Source organism: Peromyscus leucopus, chromosome 7 (genome assembly GCF_004664715.2).
Source record: "Peromyscus leucopus breed LL Stock chromosome 7, UCI_PerLeu_2.1, whole genome shotgun sequence".
In the NCBI taxonomy this organism is placed as follows: Eukaryota; Metazoa; Chordata; class Mammalia; order Rodentia; family Cricetidae; genus Peromyscus; species Peromyscus leucopus.
This window is the reverse complement of record NC_051069.1, coordinates 67,807,117-67,820,708: the sequence shown is the minus strand read 5'-3', so window position 1 is coordinate 67,820,708 and position 13,592 is coordinate 67,807,117. Positions and strand designations below refer to the sequence as shown.

General features: G+C 43.9%; 1 protein-coding gene across 2 annotated transcripts in view; it reads left to right on the top strand.

Moving 5' to 3' along the window:
- Slc17a5 (solute carrier family 17 member 5) overlaps positions 1-11,566 on the top strand; it is a 37,112-nt gene extending 25,546 nt beyond the window's left edge. For both annotated transcript variants that reach the window (XM_028861458.2, XM_028861457.2), the window contains 2 exons: positions 8,685-8,775; positions 10,928-11,566. In XM_028861458.2, the coding sequence (XP_028717291.1) occupies positions 8,685-8,775; positions 10,928-11,065 (229 nt within the window). In that variant the 3' untranslated portion in view covers positions 11,066-11,566. The remainder of the gene's footprint in view (positions 1-8,684; positions 8,776-10,927) is intronic.
- The last annotated feature ends 2,026 nt before the right edge of the window (positions 11,567-13,592 follow it).

Here is a 13,592-nt window from a genome sequence, read left to right as displayed (position 1 = left end):
TTAAAGCTCTTTTGCTAGATTTCAGTTTACACAACTGGTCAATGTTTAAGCCCTGACCTCCCTCCACCTCCACCACGGTGTTCTCCTGCACGCTGCAGTGACGGTGTAACATGAATCCATGCAGCCAGAATAAGAGCTCCGTGAAGGCCCATCCTGGGGAATTACCGTGGGGCTTGGCACATAGGAGGCTTTGATTGACAGATGACTGACAAAGCCTTCTTTGTCAAAGACAAAACTGAGAATTTATTTCAGTTGGTAGAATGCTTGCCTATGGTCGGGAAGCTATAGATTCAGTCTCCAGCACGCATAGACTGAGCACCATGGCTCACACCTGCAGTCCCAGAACTTAGAAGATGAACAAGAAAATCGGAAGTTCAGGGCCAGTCTAGGACACAAGAGACCATGTCTCGATAAAACAATAAATACAATAGGGCCAGCTGGATGGTTTAAAAGCTTAGAGGCATCAATGTTTGCCAACAAGATTGATGACCTTGAGTCCAAATTCTGGAACCCATGTAAAGATAAAAGAAAACAGCTAACTCTACAGAATTGCCCTCTGACTTCCAAATGCAGTGTGTGTGTGTGTGTGTGTGTGTGTGTGTGTGTGTGTGTGTGATGGATGAGCAAGTGGAGGCAAGAGGAACAAGACTTCAGGTTCAGCCTTGGCTGCAGTTCAAGGCCAGCCTGACCCGCAGGAGAATCTGTCTCAAAAAACAAAACAAAAGAATTACAAGGAGTAGAGCCATTGACTTGCCCCAGTGACATTTAGAGCATTATGTTCATGTAAACACAAGTGTCTAATACTTGGTTGCTTACTAATCACATACACAAACATTATCTTGTTTGTCCTAGAAGCTGTCCAGTGAGGTAGGTGGAGACTCTTGACTTACTTTATAGAAACTCAGGTTCAGAGAAATTAAGTGGCTTATTTTGTGCCACACAAGTAACAAACGCTAAACCCATAATCTAAACCTAAAATTCTTACTTTAAGCCCAAAATTGTTTCTACATCTACCTCTCTGAAAACATTCTTTGAGCCACAGTTCTAAATCCTAGCTGAGAAGATAAAAGAAAGGACTAGATTGAGTACTTTACCCCCAGAAGATTTGGGGTACTTCATTTATTAAAAGCAATGAATATTTATTTATGTTTAGAGTAGCGCGGTAGTTTTTCACTCTTTGAACCACCCCAGTCACACCTAGCTAGACATCAGAGCCTCTGATCCCGAGACTCCTCCCTGCTCTGTTCCATTCAGTGAACACCAAGAAAAGCCCTTGTCCATATATCTCCCAGACCCTGGGCAAACCTCACCAGGCCTGGTGGCATACTTCTGTAATCCCAGCCGTAGGGAAGAGGTTGGTGCAGGAGTGTCACAGGAAGTTCAAAGCCGTTCTGAGCTACATATTGAGACTCTATTTCAAATTTTTTACAGAAAGAACCTGAGGGGACCTTTAAAGTTATTTTAATCTGCTCTCATATAAAAAAAAAAAATTTTTTTAAAGTCCAAGGAAGTCAAAGTTGGGGCTTAGTCTTGGCGCTCACCTGGTAAAACGTTTGCCTATGTGTGTGTGAGGAATTGAGATCAATCGCCACTGCTGAAAAGGAGTATCATTGAATCTTCTCAACAAGGTCCTTCAGACTGGACACTCTTAGAGCTCCACATAGGACCTCTGCTGGCAGACACAGATCACAGAACACTAGCCAGATGTGGTGGCTCACACTTCTAATTGCAACACTTGCCCCTCTTTTTTAGTCACAAAAGTAAATACCTAGTGGTGGAAGAATTTACAATATATTACCAACTTTAACAGTAAAATATAAAGGGAAGAGTTCAGTGAACTTTTCAAACTAGGAAATGTTTGTTAAAAGTACATATTGGTGCCGGGCGTTGGTGGCGCACGCCTTTAATCCCAGCACTCGGGAGGCAGAGGCAGGCGGATCTCTGTGAGTTCGAGGCCAGCCTGGGCTACCAAGTGAGCTCCAGGAAAGGCGCAAAGCTACACAGAGAAACCCTGTCTCGAAAAACCAAAAAAAAAAAAAAAAAAAAAAAAAAAAAAAAAAAAAAAAAAAGTACATATTGGTGAGATATAAAATAAAGGAGTTTAATACTGAAAGAAAGAATACTAATTGCAGCCAGACGGTAGTGGTGAACACCTTTAATCCTAGCACTAGGGAGACAGAGGCAGGCGGATCTCGGTGAGTTCAAGGCCAGCCTGGGCTACAGAGTGAGTTCCAGGAAAGGCACAAAGCTACACAGAGAAGCCCTGTCTTGAAAAACAAAAACAGAAACAAAAAACTAATTGCAGGCCGGTGTTGGTGATGCATACCTTTAATCCCAGCACTAAGAAGGATGAAGCAGGTGGATCTCTGTGAGTTCAAGGCCAGACCAGCCTGGTCTGCAAAGTGAGTTCCAGGACAGCCAAAGCTGTTACACAGAGAAGCCCAGTCTTGAAAAAACAAACAAACAAACAAAACAACTAATTGCAAGGAAACTTAGTTGAATTTAGTGACAATTTGAAAGATAACTGTAAAAATAAAGAACACTTCAAGTTGGAAGAGCCAAGGCACTAGAAGCTGTCCCTTTGGGAAGGGGACAGAGAGATGTCCATTTTATTAACAAAGAACTTCATAGTGACTAGGGCATCCCTGGCTACATACCTAGTTAGTTCAAGGATAGCCTAGGCCATATGAGACCCTGTCTCAAATAACAATAACTACTTGGCAAAGCGTAGAGAGCTGTTGATTTTTCCAGCTGTCAATTATTGCACTCCCTGTGTGTAAACACAGTTGTCTAGTGCTTGACAACTTGTACAAAACATTCTCCTGTTTATCCTGAAAGCCGTCTAATGAGATAGGTGGGTGGTGTTGACCCATTTCAAGGCTGAGGAACCTTCAGCATTTAAAGTAGGAACCAAGCCCCATTACCCAAAGCAGACTCAAGAAGATAGAGAATAATTTTAAAATTGAGGGTCCAGGCCCATGGCTCAGTGGTAGAGAACTTACTTAGTATGTGTAAAGCCTGGGTCCAGCCTCCAGCACTACAAACAATAAAGACAGGAAAAACAGTGATTAATGCTGTTCCTTACGCTAAGAAAAAGGAATCTGGAAAACACTGCAATTGAAGCATGTTTCCGATTATGTAACTTACAGGTGCACATAGTTAGTTACAAGTTGGATTTTTAGTAATCCTGTCAATATGCTCTACAGACCAGGGGCATCAGCTGAGAGCTGATGGGGATGTAGACCCCTGAGCTCCACCACAGACCTACTAACAAGGATGCACACTTTGAGATCCTTGGGTGAGCCCCTTGCACGCTGGAGTCGGAGGCTCTGGCCCAGCTCTGTCCTCGTACCCCCTCAGCAAACGGTTGTGGAGTTTGTGTACTCCCATTTAGTACCCCAACTTTAGTACCGACACTAAGAAAAAATTCAGTGCCTGCTTACCAGATCGGTCAAAGTTAGGAATGAACCAATTAAACTTAAGTAGGTGGAGTATAGTGTAATTTATTTTTTCAACGAATGCTAGGTATCTATTTGTGCAAGCTCTAACAGACACAACCTGATCAATGGTGGGAGGCAGGAAGAGCCACACGAATAAAGCAACCTTTTTTGTTCCAGTGATTAGAGGAGCATGTCCATAATCCTAGCATTCAAAAGACTGACGGCAGGTTGAAGTCAGCATGGCCTACGTGGTGAGGTCCTGTTTCATAAAAGCAAAAAAGTATGGCTGGCCTTTAAATAACACTGAAGCCTGAAGAACCAGCGCAAAGAGGTTAGCCAAGCAAAAGAAACAAATATCAGCCAGGCTTGGTGGCACAGGCCTTTAATCCAGGGAGGCAGAGGCAAGCAGATCTCTAAGTTCCAGGCCAGCCTGGTCTACAGAGCTCGGGATAGCCAGGGCTACACAGAGAGACCCTGTCTCAAAAAGCAAAAAGAAAAAAAAAAGAAAGAAAAGAAAAGAAAGAGTATATCTATGCTCTTTCTAAACCGGATGTAGCCCCGTGGTAGAACACTTCCCTCACTAAGAATGAGTCCCAGGGTTCCCAGCACCACAGCAGAGACAGAGGAGCTACAGAAGAGGCGAAAGAAAGAAATTGGTGTGTCTTGGTCCATCACAACAAAAGAGGCTTAAACAATTCAACTTTATTTCCATCTAGTTCTGGGATATATTGATAAAGAAAAAAATTGGGATTTGTTCTTAAGATAAAAGAAACCTAACCCAAGTATGTTAATAAGCTCACAGAAGCAAGCCAGGGAAATATTACACACACACACACACACACACACACACACACACACACACACACAGCATCGAACCTAGGGCTTTGCACATACTCTACCCCTTGTCCGTGAGGGAAGGAAGAAGAAAATGGTCTCGAGTTCTTTGGCACTCCTCTCAGATAAAGGTGGTAAGGACACACAGAATCCCTGCAGCAGAGCCGCAGCTCCTAGATGAGCCTGTGTGCATCCAGAAGCCAGAAGAGAGACCAGCTGGGACCCTCTTCCCCGGCCTTCTGAGCCTCGAGCTCATATCTTGGCTAGGCCAGCAAGTCCCAGCGATCTTGGCTTCTGCACTTGCTCTGAAGCTGGAGTTATAGGCATTCTCAGGGATGCCCTGCTTGTCTTATCTCCTGGGGGCCGGGATTCAAATTCTCAACTTCACCATAGCGAATGCTCTTCACCAGTGAGCCATCTCTCCTGAGCCTTCACAGAGCTAATCTTACTATTAGATAACGATGTGTGAAGTACTTATAAACCCTTCCTCATAGGTCTCCCAGCAGATAGTCAATATTCCTATTAACATGGAGTGTACTCATGGTATTTTCCAAGATTTTGTTTGTTTGTTTGTTTCAGTTTGAAACAGGCCAGCCTCAAACTTGTATCGATCCCTTCCCTCAGCATCCTGCCTGCTGGGATTGTGCTATGGGTGAAACCATGATTTGTCTGTGGTTAGTTTTGTTGCCCGGAACCTGGATAGATTGTCAGTTGCTATGTCAACAGGCATCTCAAATTTCAGTACCAGAGAATACTGACTGGATCTGTCAGCGTGTTTCCCCATCAGTCTTGTGTGACACTTCCTGGCCAAGGATAATATAAATAGCCGAATGGGCTTCTTGGTGCTGACATTTAGTACTGCCTGGCGGCATTCCTCCTCCGTACTTAGGATCTGTCAGTGAAAAGGCCTGACAACATCGCAGCTGGCTCCTCCTCCTGCCAAGGCGCTAATGGTTTAAAGAGGGGGTGGGCGGGGAGAGGTCCTGCCAAGCTTGGTTAATTTAGGATGTGCTCCCTGCGGAGAATGAGCCAAAAAGATCTTGGCTTAATTATTATATGGTTTGTGTATGGGCTTAAAGCATAAAATACGGATGTTTGTAGATAGCTGAATTAGGCACAGCATAATTATTATTGCTTTGTTTTCTTTCTTTCTATTTTTTTTAGGAGCCATTCCACTTAAAATGAGAAAGCAGCTGGGCAGTGGTAGCCCAGGCCTTTAATCCCAGCACTTGTAGGCAGAGGCAGGCAGATCTTTGTGAGTTCGAGGCCAGCCTGATCTCCAAAGTGAGTTCCAGGAAAGGTGCAAAGCTACACAGAGAAACCCTGTCTCGAAAAACAAAACAACAACAACAACGAAAAAAAAGAAATCCTGTCTCAAAAAGTTTGGAGCTTAAATCTGTATTACAACCTGTTCTTGGTAAACAACTCTTTTTTGGGGGGTTGGTTTTTTGAGACAGGGTTTCTCTAGCTTTGGAGCCTGTTCTGGATCTCGCTCTGTAGACCAGGCTGTCCTGGAACTCACAGATCCGCCTGGCTCTGCCTCCCGAGTGCTGGGATTAAAGGCGTGCACCACCACCACCACCACCACCACCACCACCACCACCACCACTCTGCGGTAAACAACTCTTTATGAGTGTGTATGGTAGTATACACCTGGAATCCCACCACTCAGGAGGTAGGAGAAACAGAGATTCTAGGCCAGCCTGATCTGCCTCAAAATTTAATAATAAGAGGGCTAAAGAGATGGTTCAAATGGTTAAGAATACGTGTTCTTGCAAAGGACCTGAGTTCAGTCCCAGCACCATCCATAACTACAGTTCCAGGGGAATCTGACTCCCCCTTCTGACCTCTGAGGACATGTGGTATACATATACCTGCAGGCAAAACACTCATACATATAAACATAAAACTTTTCAAAAAGAGTTTAATGACAAGGTATCCTTGGGACCCCTCCCATCCAGAAGCCTTCATCACTTTTTCATAAGTCTACATTTGGGGCTGAAGAGCTGTCTCCATGGCTAAGGGCACTTAACTGCTCTTCCGTTAGACCTAGATCCAGTTCTCATCACCCACGTCAGGAGTCTTACCACCAGCTATGACCAGTTCTAGTAGAGCCAAAACATTCTGTCCCACTTCAGGCACCTGTACACATGTGGAACACATACACTCATGTCAGTACATACAGATAAATAACAATGATAAAGATTTCTAAATAATAATAATAAATGACATTTGCTCTGCTCAAAATAGTAATAGTAAAAATGCTTATAGCAGTAGTCTGTTTCTCGAAGTACGAGACGCATGGTTTCACTTTGGGAAAATGTCACAAGCTATATATTGATGGGTTATATACTTTTTTCATGTGTGTACTATGTGGTGATGGTGGTCTTGGTCATGGTGGTCGTGGTGGTGGTTGGTCTCCTTAGCCCAAACTCAGGTTTATGAGGTGCTAGGGATCCAACCCAGTGCTTCCTACGTGCTAGCTAAGCTCGCTACCAACTGAGCTGTATCCCCAGCCCCTTAAAAGGGACTTTTTTCCCTTAGTAAATCTGATAGAGTAAAGAGAATACACCTCTACGTGAGAACCTGAAGATAATAGAGAAATAGTTTGTTGTTGGCTGGCCCAGGGCCACACATACTCTGAATGGTGGAGTTAACAGGCGTCTTCATGTTCCTGCTGACTTACAGTAGGCCTCTACAGATGATAAATCTTTGTTTTTCATAGGATGGAAATCCGTGAAGGCCTTGGCCATGGCAGCCTTGTTTAGTCGGTGTGCTTCTTAAATATGGCATATTGAACAACAGGACGGGATTGAGTTTGGGGGGTTTTGTTTTGTTTTGAGATGGGAATCTGAGCTGTCCTGGAACTCACTCTGTAGACCAGGCTCGCCTGGAATTCACAGAGATCCTCCTGCCTCTGCCTCCCAAGTGCTGGGATTAAAGGCGTGTGCTGTCTCGCCAGTTCAGACAGAAATTCTTTGAAGATTTTAATCTAAACATTGATAAGAATATCTGATTTGCTAAGATTTACCCTTAAATCGCTTGTTTGAGAATGCTTTCCCAAACTTTTTTGAAGATTTTGAAAATCTTTGTCACATGCACAGGGTAGACCTAACTTGTCTATTAGGACGCGTGTGAAGATTTAAGTGTCAGCAAATTAGTGAAACAAGTGAATTGTGAAATTATATGTTTAATATGATCTCATGTCTAATTACATACTTGGAAATATAAGCATACGCAAACAGTAATGAGGATATTTACCAGGGTGCTAATTAAGTGATTATTTCTATATGGAAGAATTAAAGACTTTCACTTCCTTAATTTTTTTCTTGTCTATATAATTTTCAAATTTTTTTAGTTCAGGGAGCTGGTGAAATAGTTCTGTGTGTCAATAAGCTTGTCATGAAGTGTGGTGACCTGAAATTGGTCCCTGAAATACGCATGGTGGAAAGAGAGAGCCATGTCCCAAAAGTTGGCCTCTGACCCCTTTTAGCATACTGTGGCACACACACACACACACACACACACACACACACACACAAGCAAACACACACACAAAATAAAAATATGTAAATTAAAAAAATAATAATTCACCTTCATAACCAGGAAATAGCTACTTCTAGCTGCTAGAGATTGGAATCCAGAACCACAGCTTACTGGACAAGGGCTCTACTACTGAGCTACAGCCCAACCTATAATTTCTTTCTTTGTTTTTTTGGGGGTTTTTTTGGGGGGGAGGGTGGTCTTTTGAGACAGGGTTTCTCTGTGTAGATTTGGATCCTGTCCTGGATCTCGATCAGGCTGGCCTCAAACTCACAGAGATCCACCTGCCTCTGCCTCCCAAGTGCTGGCATTAAAAGCATGAGCCACCACTGACCAGCTCTTTGTTTTAAAACAGGCTAACCTCAAACTTGGTATGTAGCCAAGGCTTGCCTTAAACTCTTTGTTTTGTTTTATTTTTTTTGCTTTGATTTGATTTTTGAGATGGGGTTTCTCTGTGTAGCCCTGGCTGTCCTAGAACTCACTCTGTGGACCAGGCTGGCCTGGAACTCACAGAGATCCGCCTGCCTCTGCCTCCCAAGTGCTGGGATTAAAGGTGTGAGCCACCACCGCCCAGCTCTCTGTGGTGTTTTATGGCCCTTGTGGTCATTTATTTTTATTGCTAACTCAGTATAGGCAGTCTCATAAAGGCCCTGCTACTGACCTATCTGCTCTAAGCTGAACTGACCCACCTGTCTCTGATTTTCTTGCTCGAGCATAGATATCCTCTGGACCTTAACGTAACTACATGCAAGGCTTTTGTTAAATATAAAATCCTGGTTCAGTGAGTCGTTTCATGAAGACAGAATGGAGGAGCTGTCTGAAAGGAGCCGACCTATAACCCAAGCCTCTGTGAAACTCTCTCCCCAGGTATGCTGGTATCCTCCTGGGCATCACAAACACATTTGCCACTATCCCAGGAATGATTGGGCCCATCATTGCCAAAAGCCTGACCCCTGATGTAAGTAGAAATTTTACTTTAAACTAAAAAGATTTGGGAGTTTTCACATCTCTGTCAAATTTGGTGTATTGTAATGATAAAATTCTGAGTGTTTATTCCTTATGAAATTTTTTAAAATATATATATGGGTGATTTGCCTGAACGTTATGGCTATGTACCATATCCATGCAGTGCCCAAGGATGCCAGAAGAGGGAGGGCATCGGATTCTATGGCCCTGTAGTTACAGGAGATCATTAGGCATCATGTGAGTGTGGTTGTTAGCCATTATGTGGGTGCTGGAAACCAAACTCAGGTTCCCTACAAGAACAGCAAGTGTTCTCAACCACTGAGCCAACTCTCCGACCTTTGATGAAATTCTTTGTGACAAAAATACAATATAAAATAAAGTTTGTTGAAAGTTTCTACTTTACTGGGTAGGGATACGGGTCAGTGACTAAAGCCACATACCTTAGTGTTCCACCCTGTCCCTGTGCACCACGAGGAAGGAGAGAGACTTACGGGTTCCAAAGACTTTAATAAACCACCACATAAGCGGGTCACTGATCAATCAGGGCTGCAGGACAAGGACTCGGGAGCCTTATTTCTCCTGACAGCCCCCAGCAGGGACATAAGCAGGGTTTATAAGCACAAAAACCACAAGCATTTGTTGCTATGTGACAGTTACAATTTTCACCAATCAGGAGTCAAAGATTAGGGACTTTCCTTGTGTGGTCCATCACTGTCAACTGACAGAAATGTGAGCCTTTTAGTCCCACCAATCAGATCCATTTGTTGTTTCTGTTGTTAGGAACAGCCATAATGTCTTAGAGAACTAAGGGGCATAGCAGACTGTTTCTATTGTCTAAGGAGGAGGTTGATCAGCTATTGGAAGGTTCCCAGCTCCCCTAAGGCTTGGGAACTTGAACTTTGTTTCACCCTGCAGGTAAAATGGAGTCTGAAGTCAAAAATGGCTGTATTTAGGCCAAGGTGCTTTTGCCTGCTCCCTTCATTAGTAGATAGGAAAGCATACTGTTTGCAGGATGGAGATGTGCCTCGGTTAGTAGAATGCTTTCCTGGAATACATGAAGCCCTGGGTTTCATCGCCAACATAAAACTGGGCATAAGGGAGTATACCCATAATTCCAGCGCAATAAAAGAAAAAAGTATACTGTTTCCATAGAGCACTCTTTGAGGGTTAGGCAGAATAAACAGAATTAAGTGAAGGTCGTTAGCCTGGAACCCAGTGTATGGGTCAGGCTGGCTAAGGAAACAATGCTGCTAGGAAGGAATTGAGCTCCATAGCAAGATCAGGGCCAGCCTAGGCCGCATATGATCATCCCAAAAGCAAGTAAGTAAATGGATAAGCCAGACACAGTTTCGCCTGTCTGTAACCAGCACTCAGGGTGCAAGGGCAGGAGGATTGCCACTAGTTTGAGACCAGCCGTAACCAGGGTTACATAACGAAAGCTGTCTCAGAGAAAGGAGAGAGGAAGAAAGGAAGGAGAGAAAAGAGACAGGAGAGAACTTAGTTCTGTAAAGACAAGTTACAGATCCACAAATCCTAATGATGCAGCTGAAGACATAGTGACACAGCGATATATCCAGGCAGCTGTTACCCACAGAGCAGAACGCTGCCCCTCAGCAAGCTAGTACCCCTTCCTCACCACCCAGAGCAACAGCCATTAGCCTTGTCTGAGCTTTTTATAGAAACAGTCACACAAAAAAAAAAAAAAAAGAAAAGAAAGAAAGAAAAACAGTTGTCAGTCTGCGCTGTGTCCGTCTGTCATTTTGCTTATGTCTGTCTATATTGGTACAACTGGTTCATCCTCAGTCATTTGATCCTGTACTAAAGAAATGCTCAGCCGGGCGGTGGTGGCGCACGCCTTTAATCCCAGCACTCGGGAGGCAGAGGCAGGCGGATCTCTGTGAGTTTGAGGCCAGCCTGGACTACAGAGCGAGATCCAGGAAAGGCGCAAAGCTACACAGAGAAACCCTGTCTTGGGGTGGGGGGGGGGCAGCTCCACCATCCTGCTCTTGTTGCTGCTGCTGAGTATTTGGTTTGTTCCAAGTACAGACTTTTATGAATGACATTTCTGTTCTCACAGCCTTGCAATATCATCTTTTTTTTTTTCTAATACAAATTCTTCCATTGTGTTTTCCTTTCTTGTCCAGAACACTATTAGAGAATGGCAGACTGTGTTCTGTATCGCTGCTGCTATTAACGTGTTTGGTGCCATTTTCTTCATACTTTTTGCCAAAGGGGAGGTGCAGAATTGGGCTCTCAGTGACCACCACGGACACAGAAACTGAAGAGGACAACGAATAATAACTAATGTACTTTTATTTATCATGTAAACTGAAAGTGCCTTTGGTATTTTAACATGTAAGCATTCTATGAGAGAAAAATAGTACTTGTATTACATTTTTAAGGTGATCATGAAATGTTACTAGTTGCGAGATTATTTAAAATGAGCTGTTTTTAATTATTAATAATGTATCTGCCAGACCTTATATTGGGGTTCACATACCCAGCTGCAAGTTAGGCAGCATGATATAAGGGAGGATTTAAGACAGTGTTTCTCGGCTGGTCAGTGGTGGCGCACGCCTTTAATCCCAGGTAGGCAGATCTCTGAGTTCAAGGCCAGCCTGGTCTACAGAGTGAGATCCAGGACAGCCAGGGCAACAACAACAACAAAAGACAGTGGTTCCCAACTTGTGGCTCATGACCCCTTTAGGAGTCAAATGACCCTTTCACAGGAGTCACCTAAGGCCATCAGGAAACACAAACATTTACATTATGCCTCATAACAGTAGCAAAATTATAGTTATGAAGTAGCAAAATATCAATTTTATGGTTGGGGGTCCCACAACATGAGGAGCTGTATTAAAGGGTCACAGCGTTAGGAAGGTTGAGAAACACTGGCTTAAGAAATGAAGCTGAAATGGACCCTCCCTCACTAGTACACTTGTTTAGTTAAATTAGATAATCATCTCAGATCTTGTTGGATGCCTGTTTTTGTCTACTGCCCTCATAAAAAATGGTTGCCAACTCTCCCTAACACGTAGATCTCGTTAACATCTCCATAAAGTCACCAGCCACTGTAAGCCTTGGCCTGGCAGCTGGACCCAGGGATCCATGCCCAGGCAGCTGCCAAGCATTCCCTCCCTGGCTTCGGGGCTGAGATGCCCAGCAGTTATCAGAGGCGGCTTCCAAGTGCCGGGTCAATGCCAAGTGTTTGGCCGACACTCTTTCCCCGTGGCTGTTAACGTGTAGATAAAGCCCCAAGTGGACCCCAGCAGTCGGACCCACAGCTACTGTCCTGACACTGCCAGCCTGCCCTTGCCAGCACCCAGGCCTGATTACCGGCAGGTGACTTACAAAGCAAAGTGGGATGCCCAGCCAGTCGCAGATAACATCATCCTTGATCAAAACGACTTGCACACGAATCAGAGCATAAATGTTTACATTTAGTTTTTCTAGCTACATTAGAATTTTTTTTAAATGCTTTACATTTTTTTCTTCAGTCTGTCTTGATTTATGCTTCTGGTTACACTTTAAAGTGACTTTCAGGGCCAGGGTTTGGCTCAGTGGTAGAGCACGTACCTAGGACTCTGTTCCATCCAATAGCAAAGCAGAGCTACAGGGCACCCGAAGCTGGTGAATCCCCTTTGCCATGCTTCCTGAAGCCAGCTTCTGGCAGCTTCTCCTGACCAGTGTCTGCTGGTTGTTGGGCATACTGTAAGAGCACCTAAGGATTGAAAGCCTGCCTTACCTACTGTTGTATCCGTTCAGCGCTTATCTGTAACATTTTAATGAACTTGGTTAATAGAACACGGTGTAAATACATTTATATAAATTTATTTTTAAATTTGTAAATATAGGTTAAGTTGCCATGTGACATTTCTTTTATAAATCATCAAAATAAATCCTTTTGCATTAACTTTTTGTGTTTTTAATTTATTTTATCTTACGTGTATGGCATGGGTGTTTCGTCTGGGCACCGTTTTCGTACTTGGCTGCCCTAGAATGGAGTTATAGGTGGGTGTGAGCTGCCATATGGGTGCTGGAAATTCAACCCAGTTCCTCTGCTAGAGCAGCCAGTGCTCTTAAGTCTGAGCCATCTCTCCAGCTCCCTCTGCGTTAACTTTTGCATCTGACTGTTCTGTCCACGGTGGCTGTTTTACATCTTTTCTGCATCCTCCTGAAGCCATCCTTCAGCTGTAAAATGGGAAGTGAGGCAGCATCAGAAATCACTCCTCTCACTGGAGATGTAGCACATAGGGCACTTGCTGAATATGTGTGAGAACCAAGGTTCATCCAGAAAACTGAAAAAAGAAAAAAAAAAATCTCTATTTCCATCCTTCTGCTGGTCCTAGTTCTGAAAAGTACAATCTTCTTTCTTAAGAACCTGCCAGCAGCCATGCTTGGTGGTCCACACCTTTAATCCTAGCACTGGAGAGGCAGAGGCAGGTGGATCTCTAAGTTCGAGGTCAGGCTGGTCTACAGAGTGAGTTCCAGGACAGCCAGGGCTGTTTCACAGAGAAACCCTGTCTCGAAAAACCAAAAAGTATATGCTTATGTATAAATTGCTCCGGGGAAAGGCCTGAAGAAAAAATAAACAGCGACAGAACGCTGAGGATTGGATGGTCTGGGCTCTCTGATGGAGATGAATTGCCAGCTGACCTCAGAAACCAGGCTCATGAAAGAAATTTAGACACCGAGGTGTGCAGTCAGTTTTAGCCCTTACATCTTTCTCCAGACTCTGGTCGGCTATTGAATTTAGCACCTGTTGCAAAGCAGATTCCCTGACTTGTCTTACAGCCACATCCCACCATT